Below are 26,420 nucleotides of genomic sequence, written 5' to 3' on the forward strand. Positions count from 1 at the left end.
TTGGTTGATTTTTAGAGAAAAGTGTCTTTTTCACTTTTATTTTGGTATGAATAGCTTGAAAAAGCTGTCATAAATAGTAAATGTAAGATTTTGCAATCGAGTTGTCAAAGTCCACGAAAAAGGTCCAAGACTTTACGTGAAGTGAATGAGCCAAAAACATCATTATGGAACTAATCATAAGAAAAATACTTTATTATATGCTTTTCATATAAAATATGCCTTAGTATTTTATAATTATAGTACAACTGTTGATACCATACTTGCATTGGAGATCTTTTTGTTTTCTTGTGTTTGAGATTCTCTTGATTTCAAATAATTATACATATCCATCTAATTTTTGCAACTACTCATCTTCTTCCCACAAAAGACAAGTAAATTAAGAGGAAGATGAGACATGTAACAAAAAATCAGCACAAAAGGCGACGACGACAACAAAAACAGATCCGACCCGGTGTAATTTCACAAGTAAGTTTTGGAAGATAGTATGCACGCACACTCTATCGGCAGAGAGCACAAAAGGGAAATGATAATAAAAACCTTAATAAATTATGTAAGGAAAAGGACAAATCTTGAAAATTTTCATAATTTTTATTTTTGAAAGATTGATTAGGCTAATTTCTTTTGTAAAATTGGTAATGTAAATTAAAACTTCACTTATACTCTTAAATTGAATATGAATCTTTCATTTCAGATTTTATTTGTAGTAAACCGAAATTTCGTAGAATTAACCTACCAGGAAGAAAAAAGATGTACCAATTATTAAGCGAAGGGGTGGATGCGAGGATAACACTAAAATATTGGATATCAGAAATGTAAAAAGCAAAATTAGCATGTAGAACACGCATAAAATAAAATCCATAATTACTTAATATATCAATATGTCCTTAGTCATTTTAGTGTTACGTTACAAACTTGGACTTAAATTGAAGCTCCTAAAATGCTAAAAGTAGACGTGGTAGCTATCTCATAATCAAGTATACACCTAATTGTCTATTTCAATGCATATGCATTAAATTGAAGGATCCATTTACCTAAATGTTTGATGTTAACAAATTGGTCACAAATTTAAATTCATAATATTATCATACTATAAGTGCATTCAAGGCATGTGGTCTAAGTGGTTAATGAAATGGATTGAAATAGTTTCAAGTTTAAATTTTAATGGTGGCAAAAATATTAAATGATTTCTTGATGAATAGAGTTATCAATTACTTATGTTGGTGGGACCTAGCAAGATAGTCCGAACACTAGGATTGATAAAAAAAATGGCAAAATACAAAATTGACCGCTCGGTCGATATTACTTGCATTCTCTAGTCAAAATATATATTAAATATGTATATAATACATATATATTTCTAAAAAAAATGATCATACAATAAGTGTAATTTACAAATATTCAACAAACCTTTGCCGGTGCACCAGTTATACTATGATTAGAAAATCATGGCTGGTTCCAAACAAGCCGCGTTATATGTGGGGGCAAATCTTAATTAGAAAGTGGGGTCAAAATACAATTATCCGAAACCATAAGGATCTTTCCTTGTCAGGTCAATTTATTGGTATTTACTAATGAAGTATATCACTTTTATTTTGTATCCTTTTTAATCCATAAAATTTTCACTTCACTTCCTCTCTCTACTCTCTCTATCAACGTGATCCGTGAACAGATGAACGCTCCCCGGCGAGTTTCTTACCGTAATTTCAGTTTTCCGTTTCCGGCGACCTCCGTTCCGTGAAATCACCAGTAGCTTAAAGTTGAGCTTTCTACGTTATTTTTCGCACACATATTTTTTCACCTACTACTGTGTGAAACCTGCGGCGGTACCTGCGGCGGTGGCATTGTCAGGTGGTCCTGCATACCGTTGATACTGTGAAGATTTTAGCTGAAGCTTTTCAGTTTTTGCTTTTCCGTACTCTCTTCCGATCTCGCTTTTTGTAAGGTATTTCGAATCAGATTCTCTTTCTCGTAATTTCGTTTTCTCTTTTTTTTTCCGGAATTCAGCATTTCAAAGTTTAGTTTTTTTATATTACCAGTTCTGTACTCTCTTAAAAATTCGTATGGTTGGTTTGTTTAAACTATGTACATTAAATGAGTGCAGGTTATTACTCGTTGTTGGTAGTTATTTTAGTAGAAAGTTCCTTTTTTGTTTTTTTCCTGGTTGAGTTTGTTCTAGTTTTTGCTTGAGTGGTTGATCTGATGTTTCATATGGACTCTCGTGTAATTTCTCGCTGCATAATTAGTCCTAAACTCTTTAATGTATGCAACAAATCAAATTGCAGACTCAACTATTACACCGGATACCTGCTACCTCCCACCACTATAGGTAGCAGGTAGCTGGTAACTCTGCCCATCAATTTATTAAAATTCCAGCTAATACAGCTAATAAAAATGAAGAATTATGTATCTCCAAAATAATGAATAGAAATACCGCAAAAGGCCATTGAGACATCCATCAATGGAGTAATCAGGGAGCTACTTCACTATATTCCTATTTAATGGTTTTAATAAATCTCCTTTGGCGTTTGCTGTGAAACTGTTGTTTGAGAAAATGCATCTTTTGTAGCTTGTCACATATTGTGATCCTTGGTATGGGTGTCTGAAGTGTGAAGGTGTGTATATCTCCTTTTAGAGGAAGCACGATGAGGGGGAAAATTGTCTGATTATAGATTTCTCTATGATTTTTAGAGCTATAGTTTTTGAACAACAGCTTTATTAAATCAACTTACTTATCTCTTGTGGTTTTTTTTGCGCGACATCTGAATTCTGAAAGCTTGTCCTTTATGTTCTGGTTTTCTCCTAATCTGTTGCGTGTACTAGCTACTCGTGGCTCCAATGTTTTATGGTTGTAATATGTTTATCTAATTTCTAGCAATTTTTTGTATCATGAATGATGTATGTTCTGTCAATTCTCTCCATCTCTTTTTGAGTAGATATATATACCTGTGTACACATATTTTGCTGTCTCGGGCACATGCCTATTTCTTTGGCATATGGAAATTTGAAATTGTTGGGGGTTTATATTCTCTACTCTTTGGGAAATAACATTTTGATGACACAATGATTGACGCATCAATTTGGATTTACATGGTTAATTGTGTGGTCTCAGGTGGTGAGATGAATGGGTTTCAGAGTGGTAAAAATAGCAATCTCGATAAACCTTTTCCAGGATGCTTGGGACGAATGGTGAACCTTTTCGATTTGAATTCTGGGGTGGCAGGAAACAGGATGCTTACAGATAAACCACATGGTGATAATAAATTTCTTTGCTATATACTTCTCTGTTCTCTCTAATGTTCCATCTTCGAATTTTGAATCCTTTATTGAGAACCACATAAACAAGACACTCTGGGGTAATGATTGTTTTGTAGATAAAAACACTATCGTAGTTTAACTTGGAATATCTTTTTGTTAAGTAGTGGCAACTAGAACATTTTTGTGGAATTGATTCGTCAAACTAAGGATTAGTGCATCAATAGTATTGTTTGCAGAAGACTAGTCAAATTGCCTATCAAGTTCAAAAAAGATATTTTGGATGTGATGGTATATATAAAAATGTGACTCCTCTATCTGGAGCTTTTTTCATTTTCCATAAAACAATGTTCCTGCAAGAACGGGCAGATCTAGTTTGAATTCATACGGTATTCGAGTATTTGTTTCTATTGTTTCTGCATCCTCTAACCGTGAAACTGAATCTTCGTGTTGACTTGGTCCATCTTACTGCAGGTTCTCTTTCAAGGAGCCAATCAGATGTTGTCAGGACGTATCCTTCTGAGGATCAAATAGAGGAAAATATGGTACATCTTCAATCTATTTCTAGATGATATTAATTTAGGAAGCGAGATGAGCTGGTCTATTACTGAATTTTGGTTCGATACTAATGCTCAGATATGGTGCATACAGATTTTTTCAGATTTGAAGAGAAACAGTTCAAACAAGAAAACAAATGGAACACCAATGAAGAAGCTTATAGCCCAAGAAATGTCCAAGGAAATAAACTCTTGTCAGAATCCACCTAGTGTTGTTGCCAAGTTGATGGGCCTTGATGCTTTTCCTATGCGGAGATCTGTTTCAGCTGCACGAAGTCATTTTGGAGGTCATTCACGAAGTCATACTGATTCCTCTTTCAGTTATTGCCAGCACGAAAATGGTTCCTTGATGGAAGAAATGCATAATGTTAATCAATATGCAGAGCAGAATGAATATAAGGATGTCTATGAAGTTAGGCAGCCACCCACGAAGATAAATTGTGGGAGAAGCAAATCTCCCCAAAAGGCAAAAGACGATGAAACCAGTATTGACAAGAAGGTAGCCTTTGTTCGTCAGAAGTTCATTGAAGCTAAATGCCTCTCTATAGACGGAAAACTTCGCCAGTCTAAAGAATTCCAAGAAGCATTGGACGTTTTAAGTTCCAACACAGATCTATTCCTCAAATTTCTGCAAGAACCCAATCCTATGTTTTCGCAGCATTTACATAACTTGAAGTCTGTACCTCCTCCTCCTGGGACAAAGCGAATAACTGTTCTTAGACCATCAAAGATGGTGGATATTAGTAGATTTGGTGAATCAGGAAACACAAATGAAAAAGAGATGAAGAGAGCCACCCAGCTGGGTCAGGGAAACAGGGTAGACAAAAGCCATTGTGCGAGTTCCCCTCCCGCAGCAGGTTGGAATATTGACGAAAATCCTGCTCAACCGACAAGGATAGTGGTGTTGAAACCAAGCCCTAGCAAGACCCACAACTGCCGGACTGCAAGTTCTCCACCTTCAGCATCACCAAGAGCATCAGAAACTGAAATGAACTTTGTGAACATAGAGGATAATGAAGCTGAGGACTCAGGAGAAGTGGCAATAGGCATTACACAGAAGATGCGAGAAAACCTTGGTGGACATAGAAGGGATGAAACCTTGCTTTCTTCCGTGTCTTCCAATGGCTACATTGGTGACGAGAGTTCATTTAACAAGTCTGAAAATGAGTATGTAGCAGGAAATCACAGTGATTCAGAAGTCATATCACCAGTTTCTAGGCACTCTTGGGATTACATTAATAGATTTGGCGGCCCTTATTCTTGCTCTTCCGTGAGCCGTGCATCTTATTCCCCAGAATCTTCAGTTTCTAAAGAAGCCAAGAAGCGACTTTCAGAGAGATGGGCAATGGTGGCATCTAATGGAAGTTGTCAAGACCAAAGACATCTGCGCAGAAACTCCAGTACATTAGGTGAGATGCTTGCTCTTTCTGACACGAAGAAGGCCGGAGGAATAGAGCAGGAAAGTAGCAAAGAAGAACCCAGAACTTCAAATTCCAACTCGATGAGTAATTCCAACTGTGATGAAGGTTTGGATCAGTCACCTAGAAACCTCTCAAGGTCTAAATCTGTTCCTGTATCTTCTACTGCATTTGGTACGCAGTTGCATGTGGATGTTCGAGGTCCTGATACAGGAAAAAACAACCTTCCCAAAGACACAACAAAGCCAAGAAGCACAAAACTGTCACTGAAAAATCTATTGTTCTCAAGGAACAAAAAACCAAGCAAAGACGGCGTGAACCATTTGCAATCCAGCGATGAAATGCAGTCTGGTGACAAGTCTTCACATTGTTCTGCAAAAGTTGACAAAGATAAAATTGAATACCTTAATGTTCCAGGGCTTGAGTGCTCATCAGCTGACCTTGATAAATCACCAGGCAAACTAGTTTCCCAGAATTTGTTTGGCGAGCGAGGCATAATCTCTCCTGAGGTAATGTACTTACTTATCTCCTTGAAAAAGCACTTTCCTGATTATTAGTTAGTGTGGTTTTATGGGTCAAATTATGGGAAATCAGTTAAGCTCCATTTTTTTCTCTCATTCATTTCATTTGATGGTTATCAAAACAAAAATTTGTTCGTTTCCACTTTTTCTTTCTTTCAGTTTGATGTTTATCATCTGTGTGTTCTAGAATATTAGCAACAGGAGTTCTCTCACCTTGTGATTTGTGTCCTTTCAGTTTCTTGTATAGCTTATTATATCTTCTATTGTTCCTTTTAAAGAGGTTTTGTCAATGTGTGGGAACAGTTTGTCACGCCAACTGAAATAGGGCTGATATGACTTTGCCAAATTGACTACTTTTGAGGAAATCCAAAGCTCATTTATGATTTAACTACTTTTAGCAGGTTGGGCTATTTGTATCAAAATCTTTGCCCTCGGGAAACCAGTGTGAGAGCCAGGACCAACCAAGTCCTATATCTGTTTTGGAGACAACATTTGAAGAGGATGAACATCCAACACATATATCCTTTGGCAGGACTAAGCCAGATCATCATGGTAAAATCGTGTCACCAATCACACCTAGATCTCTGGTTTCCTTTTTCTTTTGATATATGTACAACTTATACTTTTACCCTATGCATTTATCAAATTTAACAGGTGGTGAGTTGTCTGTTGACCCTATAAGGTGCAATCTGATTGACAAATCTCCTCCAATAGGATCAATTGCTCGTACTCTGTCATGGAATGATTCCTGTGTAGATACAGCCAGTTCAGTTTGTTTAAGACCGTCCACATCCATTCAGCGTACAGAGGAAGAAGAAAAAGAATGGTTCTCTTTTGTTCAAACATTATTAACGGTGGCTGGCCTTAATGAAGTGCAATCTGATGCATTCTTGTTAATGTGGCATTCGCCTGAAGGCCCTTTGGATCCATCACTAAGAGAAAAATATGTTGATCTGAGCGAGAAGGATGTACTACACGAGGCCAGGAGAAGACAAAAGAGATCAATCCCAAAACTTGTATTTGATTGTGTAAATGCAGCACTGATGGAAATTGCAGGATATGGGCCAGACACTTGCCAAAGAGCCATACCTTATAGTGGGGTCAGTAATAATGTGCCAGAAGGAGCTAAATTGATATTGGTAGACCAGGTGTGGACCCGAATGAAGGAATGGTTTTCGAGCGAGATGAAATGTCTCTCCGATGATGGTGGGGACGGAAACAGCCTGGTGGTGGATGGAATGGTGAGGAAGGAGGTAGTGGGGAGGGGGTGGCTTCAATATTTGAGATTAGAATTAGATAATGTAGGAATGGAAATTGAAAGGAAGTTGCTAGAAGAGCTTGTGCATGAATCCATCGTTGAATTGACAGGTAGAGTGTGATAAGGCTTTTCCACTTATTTTTGTTTCCCTGTCTCAAATTATATAAACATCATCTCCTGTATTATTGAGTTTGCCAACAATGCTGCAATCATTGTTTATATTGCAAATATTTGCATTTTTGTAATGTTTTACTTCTAGAATTGTGTTGCATCTTATGCTTTGACTGTGATTATGGACGTGAAACAGAGTCCGGAATGGAAATGTGATTCTTTTGGACTCAAAACACTTTTTTCAGTTTAAAAAAAAAAAAGTTACCATTCTATATAAAACGCGGTTATGAACCGCGTTTTATCTTAACGGCCGTTTGGGACGTTAAGGTAAGGCGCGGTTTATAACCGCGTTTTATATAAAACGCTTTAGCAAACTGCGTTTTACATAGTAGCTGAAAAGACTGCTATATAAAGCGCGGTTCGGTACCGCGTTTTATATAATATGTGGTATTAAATTGCGTTTTACATGTTTAGTGGGCCCACCAATAACTCTTCTGCGCTTAACTGACATAACAATAATTCAAATATGTAAAACGCCCTTTTAAACCGCGTTACTTCCAAAAATTTGACCCCCTCGGATTGGGCATTGCCTTATATAAAGGCGTTAAGGGTTTTGAGAAAAATCATTTAGAAATACTCCAACTTCGCGATAAGTTTTTCTTGTTGTTAAATTCTCAAGCTTTTTTAATAATGTCTGAAGAGCGAAATGTAAGGGTTTCATTATATTTTGGGGGGGGGGGGGGGTTGAGGTTGTGGTGGCGAATAATTCAGTAAGCTATAGTTTATCTCCACAGAGTCATGTTGCCTCTTACAAATGGAGAACGATAGACTGGTATCGTCGTTATGCAATAAAATGAGGTTGAGCAAACGTTCGATGAATCTTAAAATAATCGGAAGATATCCGTATTCTGTGACTCTGCAAGGAGTTGCTTGTTACGCTGAGTTTAACATCGAAGATGATGAAACTCTGAGAGATTTTTGGGGACTCCGGATGAATACCGGGAACTTATTTTGATAAAAAAGTTGGAAATGTACGTGAAGGTTGAAGACGTTTGCAATAATGATGTTGCGCAAAGCAGGGATAACCCTCAATCATCCGGTGGTTATTCTGGAGCAGTTTTAGCCTAACAGGTTCCGGCTGAAAGAGTTTGGCTGGATCTAAACTTATCTCCGCGGGCGAACGAGGAGCGAGGAAATAATTTCTCTCCTACTTTATTACATAATCCACAAGACGACTGGTAAACTTCAATTTTCCTTTGTGTTACGATGTTTATTTTTTGTTGAATTAAATTTGTATTAGCACTCATATATTCCACAAGGGTACCGTCCGGATATGAATTTTACAAGTTATGACCCCACGCCAGTTAGAATATGCGTAGTTTTGGCGTGTTGGATCACGGTGGTCCATCCGGGAGTCATCACCAACAGGAAAATGTCCATCATGGAATGTCAACACATTACGACTTGTAAGTGAAGTGATATAGCTATATGTAAAGTATTTATCAATTTGAGTAGCTTATCATTTTGTTGTTTGTGCAGTGAAAGCGAGCAATTTGATGGTCCTGACCTCACTCAGTTTCCCGTAGACGACGTATTTACTCGTGATTTGGCAGATGCGCAGAGTTAGGAAGATAATAGTGATTATAACAAGAATGCCGATGAGTCTGGAGATGACACACCCTTCCTTGACGAGGGTGATGAGGAGGAGGAAGTGAATGTCGAACCTGAGCTGACGAGGGAGCATGCTCCTCCACCTCCCATTAGACGAAGAGTGTACGAGTCCCACGTGGTATTTCATTCAAGGCATATTTCCTACCTTGATAATTTTCCAAGTATGCCGGATGTGGATGCCCTCACAAGGGATCTTGACGAAATTCGGTCAGCAATGTGGGATGAGTCTAGACCAACGGTGCTGGCAAAGGGCATGTATTTTCCCGATAAAGCTCGCCTATCCAGGGCTTGTAAAATGTACAGCGTAAGAGAATATCGTGAGATGACAGTATGGGAGTCAACTCCGGAGGTATACAAGGTCGTACGTTGTAGATGGTTTACGGGTTGTCACAGGATGGTGCGTGCGAGCTAGAAGGAAACAGGGTTGTGGAAAGTGGGTAAATATATTAGCACCCACGTTTGTGAAATGGACATATTCAATGAGAATCACTTCAACTTGGATGTTGACTTGATTTCTCTTGTCTTGATTTCATACTTGGAAGTGTCCATTAGGTACAAGATCAAAGAGTGTATTACTTCCGTCCACCAGGAATATGGGTGTACTATTACCAAAGGCATATCTCGGGCGCAAACGTGCATTTGAAATTATTTATGGTGATTGGGATAAGTCATTTTCATCTCTACCTAGGTACATGGCCGCACTGAAACACTTTAACCTCGGGACTGTTGTTGAATGGAAGCATGAGCGGGGTCCAGGAATACCGGAATATATATTCAGATACGTGTTCTGGGCATTTAAACCAGCAATTGATGGTTTGGTGCATTGCCGTCCGGTAATTTTCATAGACGGTACTCATGTCTATGGAAAGTATGATATTAAGCTGTTGATCGCCGTTGCAGTAGATGCTAATGGACAAATATTCCACTAGCTTTTGCCATCTGTGCCAATGAAAGCCAAGAGACGTGGACGCTTTTTTTGAACTACTTGAAGCAGCACGTTGTCAAACAAAGTTCAGGTATTTGTCTAATATCTGATCGGCATGGTGGTATATTAAGTTCTGTAGGGCATTTGCCTGAATGGCAGGAACCCTATGCATACCACCGTTACTGTGTGAGGCACCTGAAGGCCCAGTACCACCAAGATATCCTGAATTCTTGTATGTGTTAGTTTATTATAATTTTATATGTTAGTTTGTAAATTAAATAATTAATTTTTATAAATATATATTCACATATGGGTTCCAGGCTCGATTTAGAGCCCAGTAGTACCGATTTATCCTGAATTCTTCTATGTGTTAGTTTTATTATTTTACATGTTAGTTTTATAATTTTATATGTTTGTTTGTAAATTAAATAATTAATTTTTATAATTATATAATATTTAATTATTAAATATTCATATATGGGTTCCAGGCTCAATATTTGCGGCTCGGTAGACCAATTATATGTTGACTATAATTGGACAGAGTTTGTGTTTGATCTATCAGTTATTTTGACGTATTTTTGAGTATAAGAGATACTTAAATTACAGGGAAACTACGCTAAAAAGCGCTGCATTTTACTATGCCAAAAGGCACTACATTATACTACGCTAAAAGGCACTATATTTTACTACGCTAAAATGCATTACATTTTACTACCCTAAAAGGCATTCCGATTTACTAGTCTTTAAGCAAAAAAATAATTTAAAGCAGATAAAACACAACAGATAATTGTAATCACAAAAATACATATAAAACATTAATACTAATTTATTAACATTTTTATTAACAAATAATAACGATTTCACAATTTTTATATTCTTTTTTACAATGTTAATATCTTAGTCTGGATAAAAATAATATACCAATTTAATCACAAAAAAAAACACACAAAATAACATACAACACATTCAAAACAACTAATATGCAGGGGCAGACCTACGCTAGGGGGTGGGGAGCCACCGGCACCCGTTGGCCTCGGTAAAAATATTGTATATATATTCTATATATATATATATATATATGTTAATACGGGAGGACCCTTCTAAATATTTTATGCGGCACCCTCAGTCACAAAGACTGGACAGAAGAGTTGGTTTGTGGGAGTAGCTTCCTTCTTTACTTGACGACCCAAGTTCGAATTTGGGGTCCTACAATCCATATTATTTTTTTTTATTTTTTAAAATTGAATGATTATTTAATTACTTATTTAATTTATTACTTAGTATCCATCTGAAAGTCTTAAACTCTAAAACAAACCCTCTCTGCCTCGGTGCCTCCCTTCAATTTCCGACTTTCCGTCATTCACTTCTTCATTCCTTTGCATCCCTTTGAATTCGAATCAATCCCTTATTAGGTGAGGGAGACTCTTCTTCAAATCTTTGATTATTTGAGTAAGTTTTTCTTCTTTTTACAATATTACTTTTTTGATTTTTGTAATTTTGACCTAGATTAGCAATTGACCCAGATTGATTATGACTTATGGGCGATTTATTGACTTACGTTCTTCCCCAATCAAAATATCCCTAATTATTTTATCTTAATAAATTAATTTCATAGGTATTTGAAGATTTGTGCTAATGCTATTTGAAATATTGTTTCAATGAAGTGAAGTGGACGATTTGAAACCAAGTTGTATTTGGATTTCAAGAATAACTTTCAGAAATTGGTAGGTGATCCTTCTATCTTTAATAAGGGGGTATGATTCCCCTATTAGAAATATTATTTTTGCTTTTGTTTGTGATAGAATAGGTGTGATTCCCCTATTAGAAATATATTTTTTGCTTTAATCTTGATGGAAGGGGTGTGATTCCCCTATTAGAAATAATTTTTGCTAGCTGCTATTTCATTTTGACTGGAAACTCCCTGATGGAATTGGACTTGACATGACTGAGACTTTTAGGGCAACAGCTGAGAGGAAGAATGATTTGTACTTGGCTGGAACACCTTATATTCTAAATCCTAAGAATCACTGATGCCCAAGTATGCACATGGAATAAAGTTGCTTCCTTTCGTTTCTTCCTCTGTTATTTGTTATTGTTATATAACTGTAAGTCTGTAACACAATGAATAGCAACACTACACCTAGTATTTTAACACATCTTATAGTCCATAATATGTCCAAGTGTAAAAAAATGACTCCCTATCTAAGTGTCTGCAGTAGTATATGCTGGAATATAGAATAGGACCAAAGATACCAGTCCATTTATTCCCTGCTCCTATTTGCTCGATCTCATGTTGATACATCTAATACAACTTAAGAAAGGAATAATAACAATATTAATACATCATGTTTCCCAATCAGCTGCACTAAAATTTGAAGTTGCTCTTTAGATGGAACTTGTAGCTGACGCTTGTAGCTGTTGCTAAAAAAACACAAGGAGGTAGAGACTTTCTTTGCTATTGTTACTAACGTGTTGAATGTAATTGGAGTTTCTTTTAAGCGTAGAGATCAACTTCGGGATCATCAAGCAGAATTGTTGGAGCAATTGTTAGAGAGTGGTGAAGTTCAAAGTGGGAAAGGATTAAATCAAGAGCGAGGGCTTCAAAGGCCAGGTGACACTCGTTGGGGATCACATTGTAAAACATTGAATAACTTTGTTATTTTTATTTTCTTCTATTGTTTATGTGCTTGGGGTGATTGATGTGAAGGTGATGTTAATAATAGGTTGCAAGCCGAAGCTTTTTTGAGTAAAATTAAAGCATTTGAATTTGTTTTCTTGCTTCACTTAATGTTGAAAGTGTTGATAATGTCAAACGAGTTGAGCAAAGCTTTACAGAAGAAAGATCAAGATATTGTCAATGCCATGGTATTTCTTGATATCACAAAGGAAAGGTTGCAAGAAATGAGAGATAAAGGATGGGAACCATTGATGGATGAAGTATATTTATTTTGTGCAAAACAGGATATTTTGGTGCCTAAGATGGAAGAATTCTATATTCCTGGAAAGTTGAAGCGTAGGCCTTCTAGTGTTACTTATTCACATCACTTACGTGTTGAGCTTTTTTATGCCGTGATTGATTTGCAACTTCTGGAGCTTAATAGTCGTTTTGATGTTGTGAGTAGTAACATGCTTCTTGGTATGGCTAGCTTGAATCCGGCTAACTCATTTGCTAATTTTGATAAGGAAAGAATAATAACATTGACCAAGCATTATCCCGATGAGTTTGGTGAATTGAAGTTTCAAGATCTTAGTCGCCAACTTGACACTTTCATATGGCACATGCAACATGGTGACCCTAGATTCTCTGATTTGAAAGGAATTGGTGGTTTGGCAAAAGCATTGGTTGAGGCAAATCTTGTGGAGACTTATTCACTTGTTTATTTGCTTGTGAAGTTGACTTTAATTTTACCTGTCGCAACTGCAATGGTGGAAAGAGCATTCTCATCCATGAAATACATCAAAGATGAATTGCGTAGTAGTATTAGTGATGTATTTTTAAATGATTGTTTAGTTTGTTACTTTGAGAAGGAAGTATTTGTAAATATAAGCAATGATGCTATTATTGACCGTTTTCAAAACACGAAAGCGCGTCGAGTTCAACTATGAGTGGACAATGTACTTTTGTTATATTAGTATCAAGTTAATGGTATTTGATAATATTGATGTTTTTATTTTGATGATAAATTATCATAGTCATTTCAAAGAGTTGCACTCGAACTTTATCGCTGGTGATTGGCATACTAAAGACAATGGTGTCCCAGTTATGCTTAAATCCTGGATCCGCCTTTGCTAATATGCATTATTTATACGAGTTTGGACATAAACTAAATCGAAATATCTCGAATTATGTTTTTCGAAAAGTTGAAGATTTGAAAATTTGACTTCGAAACAAGCAACCCAAAACAATAGAAGGTTTGGCTAGGATGTGGGATCAACAATATCTACTTTTTACGGGGCGGGTGGGGTCCACACGAGCTTTTTTGGACGTTAATGGAGGGGGGGGGGGGGAGGAGGGGAGACCGCTGTATTTTTAAAAACGAAGGGGGAAGGGAATCTGGGCAGAAACGTGGGGGAAAGGGAAGGGTTCTAAGTATTATTTATGTATATAAAACGTGGTCCATTGCCGCATTTATATAGCAGTCTTATCAGCTACTATATAAAACGCGGTCTGTTACAGCATTTTATATAAAACGCGGTAATGGACCGCGTTTTATATAGAATTGTAACTTTTTTTTTTTACACCTAAAAAAAGTATTTTGAGTTCAAAAAGATAACATTTCGGTTTCGCTCTCGTACAAATAGCACAGTTTGACTAGTTTATGAAATCTCTTTTATTTTCTTCCTTATAAATTGGATTTTAATTATATAAAGTGATAGTGTAGTAATTTTTAGTCTATTAGTATAGTTGATAGCACCGTGCTTATCGTAGAAAAATTACTTGTGATTACCTAATAAATAACCTGATTTTGTAAATATGTTTATGCCATAACTTTTTTTATAACTATGATTTCCATGTCAGTTTGCGTGCGTCAATTCCACGGGTACCCGATAGTCCCGTCGAGTAACTCTGTACATCAAGGCTTGAACAGAATATTTACGCCATTATTTTTAGTAAAGTATATTCTTTTCTTTTCTTTTTTTCCCTTTTCTCTATTTTTTTTAAAAAATTCTGGGCAGCCAATGTAATCACTAGCACGTGTCATCCCCATACTCTGACTTATTTTCAGAGCTCATTCAAGAAGTGATTCTTATTTTTTCCAACCATAGAAGAGATGGAGAAATCTCGTGATTCATAGGCGCAACTCTTTTAAGTGTCCCAATGCATCTCTTTAGTCTTCTTCTAGTTTAGCTCCCTAAACTTGAGAAAAGAGAAAGCAAAAGATATACAATGAGTCAATGAGGACAATTTAAAAAGCGGGTGAAATTCAAAAATAGTCAGATTTATAAGTGGTAATTGAAAAATAGCCACAATTTAAAAAAGTAATGGAAATTTAGCCGAATTTCATGTAAAGATAAATCTGAACAAAAACATTGTTCAAAATTCGAAAATATTCTAGCATAATATGCTGGAATTCAAATTTTTTACATGTGAACTTCCAGCATAACATCTAGATATTTATAATGTGCTGGAGTTCCAACATAATATGCTGGAAGTTCATACACAGGTGCTCCAATCTCCAGTATATTATGCTGAGTTCATACACAGGTGCTCCAATCTCCAGTATATTATGCTGGAACTTTCCATGATGCAGCAACATAGTAACTATTTTTCAATGATTTTGCAAATATGACTATTTTTCAATTACTAATCCGAAAAGTGGCTAGCCCGTGATTTTAATGATAAAAGCTCAACAAAAGAATCGGTGGAAATGAGCGATAAATCAGTTATTTATACTTTCCTTCTGAATATAATGAAACCTTTTTTATTATGTCAAAACGAAAAATGGCAAGGCAAAATTGGACCAAACTTCTTTTTGCCAACAATAGGACCTCAGGGCATTTATTGCACATGTTTTGATGGGTATGTTGTTCCATCACACCCAATTTGCAACACTACCTAATTCAACAAAAAAGATTTTAAAATTATATACATTGCCAGTAAAAAGAAGTTTATGCTATCAATTTAATTTAGCTAGTTATAGCGATTTATTTTACTTTATTTTTATATTATTATATCGGATAATACAAAGAGTTATCTATTGTTATTGATCCATTTCATTTAAATGTGTAAAAGAAAATTTTGCACTATATGCACAGAAATAAACCGATTCAAAAATAATGTGATAAAAAAATTCTCTTGTCATTGGACGGTAACATACAAATTTAAGAAAAAAATTAAAAAAAAAAAAAAAGAATGATAGTTTTGGGAACCAAAATTCGATGTCCAACGAAGGCAAGGCGAATGATCCTTATTTGCCAAAAATATTGGAGAGTAAAGTAGCTGATACATGTTCTAAACATTGTTACAATGGTGGGCCTAGTATGGGCCATCGTTTGGTTTGAAAAATGGTGGGCCTAGTATGGGCCATCAAGTGATATAATTGGGCCTACAGACATCCGAGCCCAAGTGCTCCAATTCTAGTGGAAATGACACCAGGTAGCCACTTTTAAGCATGTTGTTTAAAATATATCCACATTTTACAATATATTTAAATATTAGTCAATTTCGCTCGAATTTAAGTACACGACGTCCTAGAGTTTAAACCTCAAAATTCAAACTTCAGGACATCGTATTCAAAAGTTCGAAAATTATCTCCACAAGTTCGAATCTTATGTCCTTAATTTTAAATTAGTAGTTCAGAAATTCAGAATACTTAGTTCTGAAATTTGGATAAATTGGTTAATCTTTAAATACATTATAAATTTTGAATATATTTTAACTAGCGTGCTTAAAAGTGGCTATCGATGCGCTTCGCCCGAATTCTTTTTTCATAATACAGATGTAGGAGCTTAGATATTTTTTCCCTTAATGAAAGCTACTTTTTTTTGTGAACAAGGCGTAAAGGGTAATGTGACAACTGTTCGTTAATTTATGGGTGTGACCACAAAAAAGGTTATCGAAAATTCTACATAGATGTTACATTAATCAAATGCACATGGTATGATCGTGACGTTCCCTTTAATGGTATATTATCGTCGTCGAGCATAAGAAATTAAGAACATAATTGCAACGTCCTTATTCCATTAACTACATAACCAGTATTGAGTAATACGACATAATTGTGACTTTTTATTCCCTTAATTATGTTGTCGTAGTCACTTTTATCCCCTTAATTGTGTTGTCGTAGTCACTTTTATCCCCTAAACTATATTGTCTTTAATTTCACCCAAGACAATATGAGAATTTTTTTTCTTTTAATTTTTCTCACATTGTAATATATTGTGATATTTTAGTTATTGTACTCCTTCCGGTCCATAATAAGTGACTTTTTGGGGGAAATTCAAAAATAACCAGATTTATAAGTGGTAATTGAAAAATAGTCACAGTTTCAAAAGTAATCGAAATTTAGCTACTTTTCATGTAAAGATAAATCTGAACGAAAACATTGTTCAAAGGCCGAAAAATATTCCAGCATAATATACTGGAGTTCGAATTTTTTATATATGAACTTCGACCATAATATACTGGAGTTCCAGCATAATATACTGGTCCAACATAATATGCTGGAAGTCCATACACAGGTGCTCCAATCTCCAGTATACTATGCTGGAACTTTTAGTGTGATGGAGTTCCAGCATAATATGCTGGAAGTTTATACACATGCGCACCAATCTCCAGTATATAATGTTGGAACTTTACGTGTTGCACCAAAATAGTGGCTATTTTTCAATGACTTTGCAAACGATGACTATTTTTCAATTTCTAGTCCGAAAACTGGATAGCACGTGCTATTTTGACTGACTTTTTGGTCTTTTTATTTTGGTCCAAAATAAGTGTCCTTTTAACATAATCAAATGAATTAACTTTAGTTTTTCAATTTTGCCTTTATTTACATATCTCAATGTGTGAAGTTAATAATATGAAAACTTTAATTAAGGTAAATTAGTCAAAATAATATTTTTTTCTAGATACAAATAATAAGAGTCAGTGAGGAAATTAAATGGCCGCAAAAGCAAACGCCAATTAAATGAATCTGAATTGTAGACCAACTAACATGTTACTTTATGGGTGGGTTTCAGTCGCAGGTCCGGAGCCCACATTGCCCAAAACATATCTTTGACTTACTTGACTTCTACAAGTCTACAACTGTACAATGGCTCTAGAAACATTAACGAATTCAGAATTTACATATATTATATGGAAAATGATACTGTATAAGTCACTTTCAAAATAATAGTCGAATATATATATATATATATATATATATATATATATATATATTCTGCATGTTATACAGAGTACAAATTTTATATTCTTTTTCGGCTATCGATTGTAAATAGTTTCTGACGTGGGTTAAAATTGATAATACTCTTATATTATACTTTAAATTGAAATGTGGGTTTTGAATTTTTATATTTATTTAATCGTATTTATACTTGATTTTTACATTAATATACAAAAGTTCCGCGTTAGACTCGAGTAGATGATCTTGAATCCTATCGGACTTCTTGACCTTATGTACAGGATTTGCTACTGATATCAAAGTCACATTCATTCTTGCAGTACAGTTAAAATGTAGTAAATTAATGAAGACAACCAACACTCTTATTTCCATAAGGGTAGTATGTTTGAGAGGCGTATTTACTTTAGTATGGTTTATGAGTCTTTTTATTTTCTTAACCTTTCAACTTTTAGCAATTGATTATCTTACATTATTTTCAGGTTAGAATCTCTCCTTGTTATTCCCCGGATTCGATGACATATCAGTAGGTATACTATGTCCAAGAAATTCATAGTAAAAAGTATCTAATAATAGGATCAACTTAGTACTGGCTATTTGTATAGTAGTTGAGGACTAAATAGTTAAAAAGTATTGAGAAATTTCAGACCTAATGACTCTTTTGAGTATTTTTCACTTTTAGCCTGCGTCATATACTATTTATATTTGGTAACCGAAAAAATGTATAAAATATATATAATTTTTGTATATAACATACAGAATATATATATACAACAAATATATATTTTTTCCGCTATTATTTTTGTTTACCCTTAAAATGGATAACAATTGAATTTATAAGCGGTTTTAAAGATATGTGGATTGATTCAACACAAATAACCCGACATAATTAATAAAAATACTGTCACCAATTATACTACCAAAGCCCCCGGAAATCAGGAAACCTCCTTTAAGAACCAACTCCTTAAAGGAATTGAAGAGGCAAACATTAGCTTTGAACAAACGATCCCTCTTCCAAATATTAAATACACTGAACCATCCTCAAGTAATGCAAAGGCTCTTTTGTCTGAAAATGGAAGAATTACTCTCTCTCCTGAGGATAAAGAACGTATGTACATGCCTTGGCAATATTCTATAATCATAAAGTTACAAGGCAAACAGATCCTCCATCAAACACTTAAGAAAAGTTGAAGAACTGTGGAAGCTAAATGAAAGTTTTCCATTGATCGATCTGGGGTCTGACTATTATATTGCGAAGCTTCAAAAAGCAGAAAGTATGAACCATGTCCTGCAAAAAGGACCATGGTTTGTTTTTGGTTTTTTCTTAAGTTGCCAAAAATGGAAGCCAAATTTTGTGGCAGCAAATGCAAAACAAATATGCACTGCCGTATGGATCCGTCTACCAAATCTACCGACTGAATTCTATGATAAAATAATCCTTCAAAGGATTGGCAACTCTATTGGAAGGTTATTGAAAGTGGATGCCTGTACTTCCTCCACTTTACGGGGAAGATATGCAAGATTGTGCGTCGAACTATCATTAAACAAACCAGTAGACAAGTTTATAGTTATAGACGAGTACAAATAAATCATTGAGTACGAAGGAGATAAATTACTCTGTAAAAACTGTGGGTCCTTAGGCCACACAAATGGCCAATGCTTGATGGTGATTAACTCCAGAAACAAAGGAGAGAAGCATGAAGACAAACTCAACCAATTACAGAGCACTGAGAACGTTACAAAAACAACCTATGAGGATGATTGGCACACTGTCTCATTCCAGAAAACAAGAAGGTCAGTAAAGTAGTCCGCAAGGATGAACAACTCCACGGAGGAAGGTTTAAACGTTAAGTTATTTAATGCCTCTACGGATAAGTATATTAACACAAAAAAGTTCAAGTTTGTTAATAAATCTCAAAATACTCCTTCTCCTAGCAAGGAATACAGAAGCCATATTGAAATGGCAAATCACAACAAAACCATCACAAACATGAACAACAATGGTTTCCACTTGGAAAACAGCTTTTCTGAGTTGTGCAACGAGCACATGGTTTTGGACTCTAACCAAAGTGAAAATAAAAAAACATTACTCACTAACTTAGACATGCATAGGTCCACGTGTAATATGGAACCTTCTAAGACTGCTATTACTACTAATCACCCTACAAACACTTACACCCAAACAACCAACATTAGCACTAATTATAATATGATAAGTCAGCCTCCTAATGTAACAAACAAACATTTTTATTTAACACCTAATCTTCCTACCACTAAAGACAAAAACCCCGTTACTACTACCTTACACTTGTCCAGTGAAAACAACACAAATGAACACATGGAAATTACTACACGACAAGTGGCATTGAATGCCCATGCAAAATCCCACCCCAAATCTACAAAACCAGACTCAAATCCTAATACGCTATCCCACTCGGATTACATGCACATAGATGCAATTATACCCTACTCCCCAAACCCCTCGACTTTAAGTAGTAACAAAAACATCAAACATGCCGAAACTCCCTCTAAACAATCGGAGAAGATACAGATTAATACAACTCCTCCGACCACAAAGGCCTTTGAACATGGAAAATCTCCCACCACTACCACAACACATTCCAAACAATCCGATTGTCTATGTCCAACCACCACTTCCCCAGGATCACCACCCACTGTCTTGGATAGAAATAGGCTTAATGGGGAGGGGATTGATGTTCAATGCTACCATCAATGGGCAAGAGAGTGTGATCCTAATACAAAATCCGAGATACCTAGCTCAACTTGTGTCCGAAGGTCTACATTTGGCCATGAACAACTATATGAATCATGTATGGGTGAACAATATCTTACAACCCTTAGCCCCAGCTTTGAACCCCAACCTAGTGCAAGAAATGAGAGGCCAATGGAACCTTCCCCCTCATTTCAATCCTGTCCCAATTCTCCCCCAGAACCTAGGTCTAGATTTATCATTTTTCCCACCGGAAGCACTAACGGTTGTGAACCCCATCCTAATGCAATGGGATGCCCCTCAAAATTACCAATAACCTCAACCACAGAACTTCAACATGGAAGTTCCTATGGAGAACATCAACCTCAATCCCCCAGTAGCTCAAAACGTAGGAAACAACATGGAAGAGGAAATGATAGAACCAATCAATTTGATAGGGGAATCAGTGGTAGAATTAGGAAGCCTAAACGAGGTAAAGGTCCTCTTGTTCAAGGAAAACCTAGAGAAGAGGCATATCCTCTCATGCCCAACGAGTCTGGTCAAGTGCTCGATGGACATTCGTCCCCCCCACGACCCAACAGTGGGGAACCGAGCAATGATACTTGTTCCAACCCTGAGGAGCCTCCTGAATCCCACAAGGGACATTCTGGAAAATGGTCACAACCAAACCCCTAATATCAATATGTTTAACGCTACAAACTTCATTATTTGGAACATTAGGGGGGGGAATAATGATGACTTCAGAAGAAATTTTAGAGAACTCATCGATACTCATAGGCCGTGCATGGTCACATTACTTGAAACTAGAATGCATGTTCATGCACCACTCTTGCAAGAATTTGGTTTCTCCGATCTTATTGAGGTCCCAGCGGATGTCCAAGGGGGAGGCATGGTGCTCCTTTGGGACCATACGAGAGTGACAGTCCACAATGCCGTACGTAGAGACCACGAAATTCATGCTACAATTGAGGTAGGTCCTACTAATTTCATATTGCTATTTTCTTCTTTGTATGCCAGCACTGACATTAGTAAAAGGGACTATATGTGGAATAATCTAAAAAACATAGCTGATTCGTATAAAATCCCTTGGCTAGTAGGAGGAGATTTTAATGATATTTTCTCCGCTAATGATAAAATTGGTGGAAGACCCATCAATCGTAGACGTGCCTTTAAACTTTGGGACAATATTAACTATTGTAATCTACAAGACTTAGGCTATAAAGGTCGTAAATATACTTGGTGTAATAATAGGTTTGGTAACAATGACCTAATCCTAGAACGTTTGGATAGGGTATTTGGAAATAATGAGTGGATTCAATTTTTTCCTAATGCCTCTATTAGTCACTTACCCAAGACCCACTCAGATCACAATCCCCTCTTAATTAATCTCATTCCTAAAAGGGGTTACCTACTTGATAAACCCTTTAGGCTCGAGCCCTACTGGTGTAAACATCCTCATTTTAAAACCTTAGTTAATGACTCTTGGTGTAACAATTCGTATAGTAAGGCTGCTTCTATATTTAATAAGGCTGTTATAAGTTGGAAAAACACTGTCTTTGGAGACCTTGGTAGAAAGAAAAAAATAATCCTTGCTAGACTAAAAGGTATCCAAAACTCCCCGTCCTACTACCACAGTCTCTTCCTCCAATCCTTAGAACAATCCTTAACTCAGGAGTACAATAATATTCTACGTATGGAGGAGGATTACTGGAAACTCCGCTCTAGAATTCACTGGCTTAATGAAGGTGACGCTAACACAAAATTCTACCGTATTGTGGCCACGAATAGAAAAAGAATTAATAAGATTAATTACTTCAAGAATGATCAAGGTATGTGGATTGATAACCCTGACGACATTATTAGTCATACTAAAAACTACTTTGAAATGGCTTTCACTTCATCCCAGATTAGTAGTGACTGGAACCTCATTAAAAAAGACCCTGAATGTTTCACAAAGCTAAATCTCTCCTCCCTTGATGATCCTATTACTCATGCTGAAATTACCAAAGCTTGCTACTCCTTCAAACCATTCAAGGCACCCGGGCCAGATGGCCTTCACCCCTTTTTCTTTCAAAATTACTGGAATATTGTGGGTAATTCAGTAACTAATCTCTGCCAAGAAGCTTTCAAAACGGGTATAATTCCTAGTTCTATTAATGATACGTTGATCTGCCTAATTCCAAAAATACCCAATGCAAACAACTTAAAAAATTTTAGACCCATAGGTCTGTGCAACACTGTCTACAAAATTATCACCAAGGTTATCTCCACCAGATTGAAACCCTTTCTAAACCTTTTAATTAGCCCTTCTCAAGGCAGTTTCCTCAAAAATAGGAAAGCATGTGACAATGCCATTATCATTCAAGAACTAATGCTCAAAATGAATAAATATCGTGGCAAAAATCACAATATGATTCTAAAAATTGATTTAGAAAAAGCTTTCGATCGTTTGGAATGGTCTTTCATTTACAGAACGTTAAGATTCTTTAAATTCCCCCCAAACATTACAAAGCTTATAATGAGTTGTGTCACCACTAGTAGAATATCCATCTTAGTTAATGGCACTAGAACCAGTTATTTCTCACCTAGTAGAGGGATCCGCCAAGGTGACCCCATGTCCCCATATCTCTTCATATTATGCATGGAAATGTTATCCATTCTGATTAACCATAAGGTAGACATAAGGTGTTGGGACCCAATCAGAATTGGTAACAACAGTCTTCAAATATCTCACCTGTTTTTTGCGGATGACCTGACCTTAATGGCAAACACAAATAAAAAATCAATCAATGCCATTAAGGAGTGTATTAATTCCTTCTGTCTCTTATCAGGACAATCTATTAACAAGGACAAGTCTAAAATCATTGTTTCAAAACATTGCCCTAAAAATACACAAATTACCCTCTCACAATCCTTTAATATCAAAGTTAGTAACTCTTTTGGCAAATACTTAGGATTTCCCATCACAACCTCCAAGCCTAGGGCCAAAGACTTTCAATTTGTTCTTGATAATATGGTATCTAGACTTAGTACTTGGAAATCTAACCTTCTTAGTATGGCAGGCAGATGTACCCTTGCAAGCTCCTGCCTAAATGCTCTCCCAAACCACTCAATGCAATACACCCTTCTCCCCACTAAGATTCTTAACAAGATTGACAAAATTCAACGTGACTTTATATGGGGATCAAATAGTACTTCAAAAAAATTACATCTTACAAAATGGGACAAGATAACTCAAAACAAGAAGGTAGGAGGGCTAGGTATTCATGCCGTAAAAAACAAAAACCTAGTAAATCTAGCAAACCTTACTTGGAGACTCCTTCACAACTCCCAATCACCTTGGGCCAAAACATTACAATGCCTCCATGGTACAAAAAATACTGTGATTAACAATTCCTTTATATGGAATGGTATTATTATAGGTTGGGGTATTTGTAATAAAGGGATCACTTGGATGCCTCACAAATCATCTACCCTGAGTGTTTGGCACAATCGTTGGATCCCTGAGCTCACATCTCTGCGTGATAATATTGAAGGACCACTAACCCTACAAGATGAATCCCTTACCATAAAGGACATCTTGAACAATAACAATTGGGATTTCTCCAAAATCTCGATGTCCCTAGAACCAACTATCATCAATAAAATCAAAGCCACCCAAATCAGTAATAACCTCTATGACTTTCCCCTTTGGGCTTTGACCTCAAATGGACTTTTCAATAGCAAATCCTGTTACAGACTCCTAGAGGAGCAACCAATCTGCCACAAGGACTTCACTTGGATTTGGGACACAAAATGATCTAACAAAATTAAGTACCTACTTTGGAAAATTTTTCATAACAAGCTTCCAACCAGAAACTTCTTAAACCACATAGGTATTAACATAGACCCTATATTCTCTACTTGCAAATTGGATAAAGGAACTATTAAGCATATTTTCCTAGAGTGCATAACAGTCAAACAGTTATGGGCCTACTTAGGCATCAACCCTCAAAATTGGAATGATGCCACTGACTGGCTCATACAACTTCGTGACTCAAAACCATCTCTCAAAAATCCCATTATCGATTGGCAAGACCTATTTCCTTTTATCATTTGGATAATTTGGCTAAACAGGAATAATAACCTTTTTAACAACAACACACACTCTACCAATATTCAAAGTGCTATAAAATTTGCAGTGGAGTTCAAACTCCTCACTAGTAGAGAAATTGTTAAGCCATTAAAAATCCCTGTCCAAGTTAGGTGGAACAAACCTTCAAAGGACTCTATCAAGCTTAACTTTGACGGTTCGTTCAATAAAAACCAATCACTATGCGGTTATGGGGAGGTATTCAGGGATTATAAGGGCCAATGGATTGCTGGCTACCATGGGAAAACCTCAGGATTATCTGCTCTGCATGCAGAATTAATGGCCTTTAAGATTGGTCTTACGACTGCACTTAAGCAAGGTTTTACAAAGCTAGATATAGAAATGGATTCAACTGATGTTATTAACTGCTTAGAAAATGGACTACTTTTATTTAATGACATTGTTAATGAGTGCAGATGGTTAATGAAGCAAGTGAAGGTCCAGGAAATACGTCACACATTCAGGGAGGGCAACAAGGTGGCACACATGCTGGCTAGAGAAGGATTGAAAGGAAACAGCAACAGCAGGGATACAACTTTTATCTTCTATGCCCCATATTTTGTTACTAATGCCATTAAATCAGACTATGATGGAAAAACTTATGTTATTAGGCATCTCAACAAGGATGTTTGTCATAGACTAGCTTCTTTTGGTAACCACAATGTCCTGCGGGACTTGTTGGTAGCATGTAATAGCCAAGTAGAAAATGCCCACTCGGGCGATGCTACTGTTACAATTATGTGAAATATATAATATACCCTGCTGATTTCAAAAAAAAAATCAAGAACGTTAGATATATGAGTTAAATACACAATGAATAATCAAACCAGACGTAACGCTATGGCCTAGCTTAAACTCGGATTGGAAAATGGTTTTGCCCTCGGTTGGGTCCTAGGTTCTGAGGCAATTAAGAACAAAGAACAAAAGTAAAGCTAAGACTTTTCAGTAGCTAGAAAGCATAGAAATAACTTTGTATTGCCTTGGTATGCGTGTTACAATGTGTCTATTGAATAAAAAACTTCCCCTTTATATAGTAGGGGAGTTTTACCCCTAGTACAATTCTAAAATAGGTAAAAATTATCCTTGTACGTCAATTACTGATACGCTACCGACATCAGGCGAGATCCGTACCATGATATCCGATTGGGCGTGGATATCACGGCCCTCTGTTAGTCGTGTGCAACCGATTGTAATGCTCTCCGAGGTCTCAGAGCTCGTTCGGGGTTCGGGGGGTGTTTTATCATCAGGCTCGGCGGCAAGTACCCCCTTCCAGCCTCGATTCAGAGAGTTCTCGGATTCGGTCTCTATCTCATACATTCATGCTTCTTACTTCGTTTGACTCACTGAGAACTCGGGTGTATGCTGACCCCGAGTTTACCCGTATACAGATAGTCCCCTCGTTTCTCAGAGAGTAGGTTCGCCAAAATGATGGGAAATGATAGATGAGCCTCGGGTCCTTCCTTCGTAAGTTACAACCAAGACGACTAATAAGTCGAAAATTCCCATCACTCGCGTCGTTCTGACTTCAGACACGTGTTAATCATCGGTTGGTCACTTTCGAATGTGAAAACATCGCTTATTGTTTACATTTCCTCCTATAAAAGCTCCGATCCCCTGTACTTCTTCTACGATTTGATCCTAGCTTTCGCCTTTGAACTCTCTAGCGGCTTTCAACTCTTTCAAATCTTCATATCTTCATCTTTTGTCTTCAAATCTTCATTATTGTTCTTAGGTTTCTACCCAGATCTCCATCTTACCTTCAAATCTTCATACTTTTTTCTTCAACCTTCATACTTGTTCCTTCAAATCTGCATACTTTTTCTTTAAATTCTCATATTTTCCCAGATTGTAATGGCCAAAACTTCCTAATCAGCTACTCTGCAGGTTGCCTCTTCATCTACCCTCCCGGCAACATGTACCGAGGTGGTTGTCCTCGATACGGCTGCTCCCGAGGTGGTTGCTCTCGAAGTGGCTGCTATCGAAGTGGCCCCAGAGCCCCCCCC

At 36.5% G+C, this 26,420-nt stretch overlaps 2 protein-coding genes across 12 annotated transcripts; both read left to right on the forward strand.

Moving 5' to 3' along the window:
* Positions 1 to 1,590: 1,590 nt before the first annotated feature.
* On the forward strand, positions 1,591 to 7,300 carry LOC109215575. Of its 2 annotated transcripts, none has more exons than XM_019379667.1 (6): positions 1,591 to 1,942; positions 3,110 to 3,250; positions 3,727 to 3,797; positions 3,904 to 5,736; positions 6,147 to 6,300; positions 6,403 to 7,300. In XM_019379667.1, the coding sequence occupies exons 2-6, from the start codon at positions 3,118 to 3,120 to the stop codon at positions 7,125 to 7,127; spliced, it is 2,916 nt and encodes a 971-aa protein (XP_019235212.1). In that variant the 5' UTR covers positions 1,591 to 1,942; positions 3,110 to 3,117; the 3' UTR covers positions 7,128 to 7,300. The 2 variants fall into 2 exon arrangements, with proteins under 2 accessions (XP_019235212.1, XP_019235213.1); XM_019379668.1 differs by having other exon boundaries at positions 6,150 to 6,300.
* Positions 7,301 to 11,001: 3,701 nt separating this feature from the next.
* On the forward strand, positions 11,002 to 13,384 carry LOC109215579. 10 transcript variants are annotated; one of them, XR_002066372.1, is made up of 4 exons: positions 11,002 to 11,162; positions 11,329 to 11,437; positions 12,218 to 12,324; positions 12,897 to 13,384. XR_002066372.1 is itself a non-coding variant. In XM_019379676.1 (3 exons), exon 3 carries the CDS (start codon positions 12,501 to 12,503, stop codon positions 13,317 to 13,319), a length of 819 nt encoding a protein of 272 aa, XP_019235221.1. In that variant the 5' UTR covers positions 11,002 to 11,162; positions 11,329 to 11,437; positions 12,213 to 12,500; the 3' UTR covers positions 13,320 to 13,384. The 10 variants fall into 10 exon arrangements, 9 of the variants coding, with proteins under 9 accessions (XP_019235221.1, XP_019235220.1, XP_019235224.1 ...); XM_019379676.1 differs by having other exon boundaries at positions 12,213 to 13,384; XM_019379675.1 differs by having other exon boundaries at positions 12,218 to 13,384.
* The last annotated feature ends 13,036 nt before the right edge of the window (positions 13,385 to 26,420 follow it).

This window comes from Nicotiana attenuata, unplaced genomic scaffold (genome assembly GCF_001879085.1).
Source record: "Nicotiana attenuata strain UT unplaced genomic scaffold, NIATTr2, whole genome shotgun sequence".
Classification (NCBI taxonomy): Eukaryota; Viridiplantae; Streptophyta; class Magnoliopsida; order Solanales; family Solanaceae; genus Nicotiana; species Nicotiana attenuata.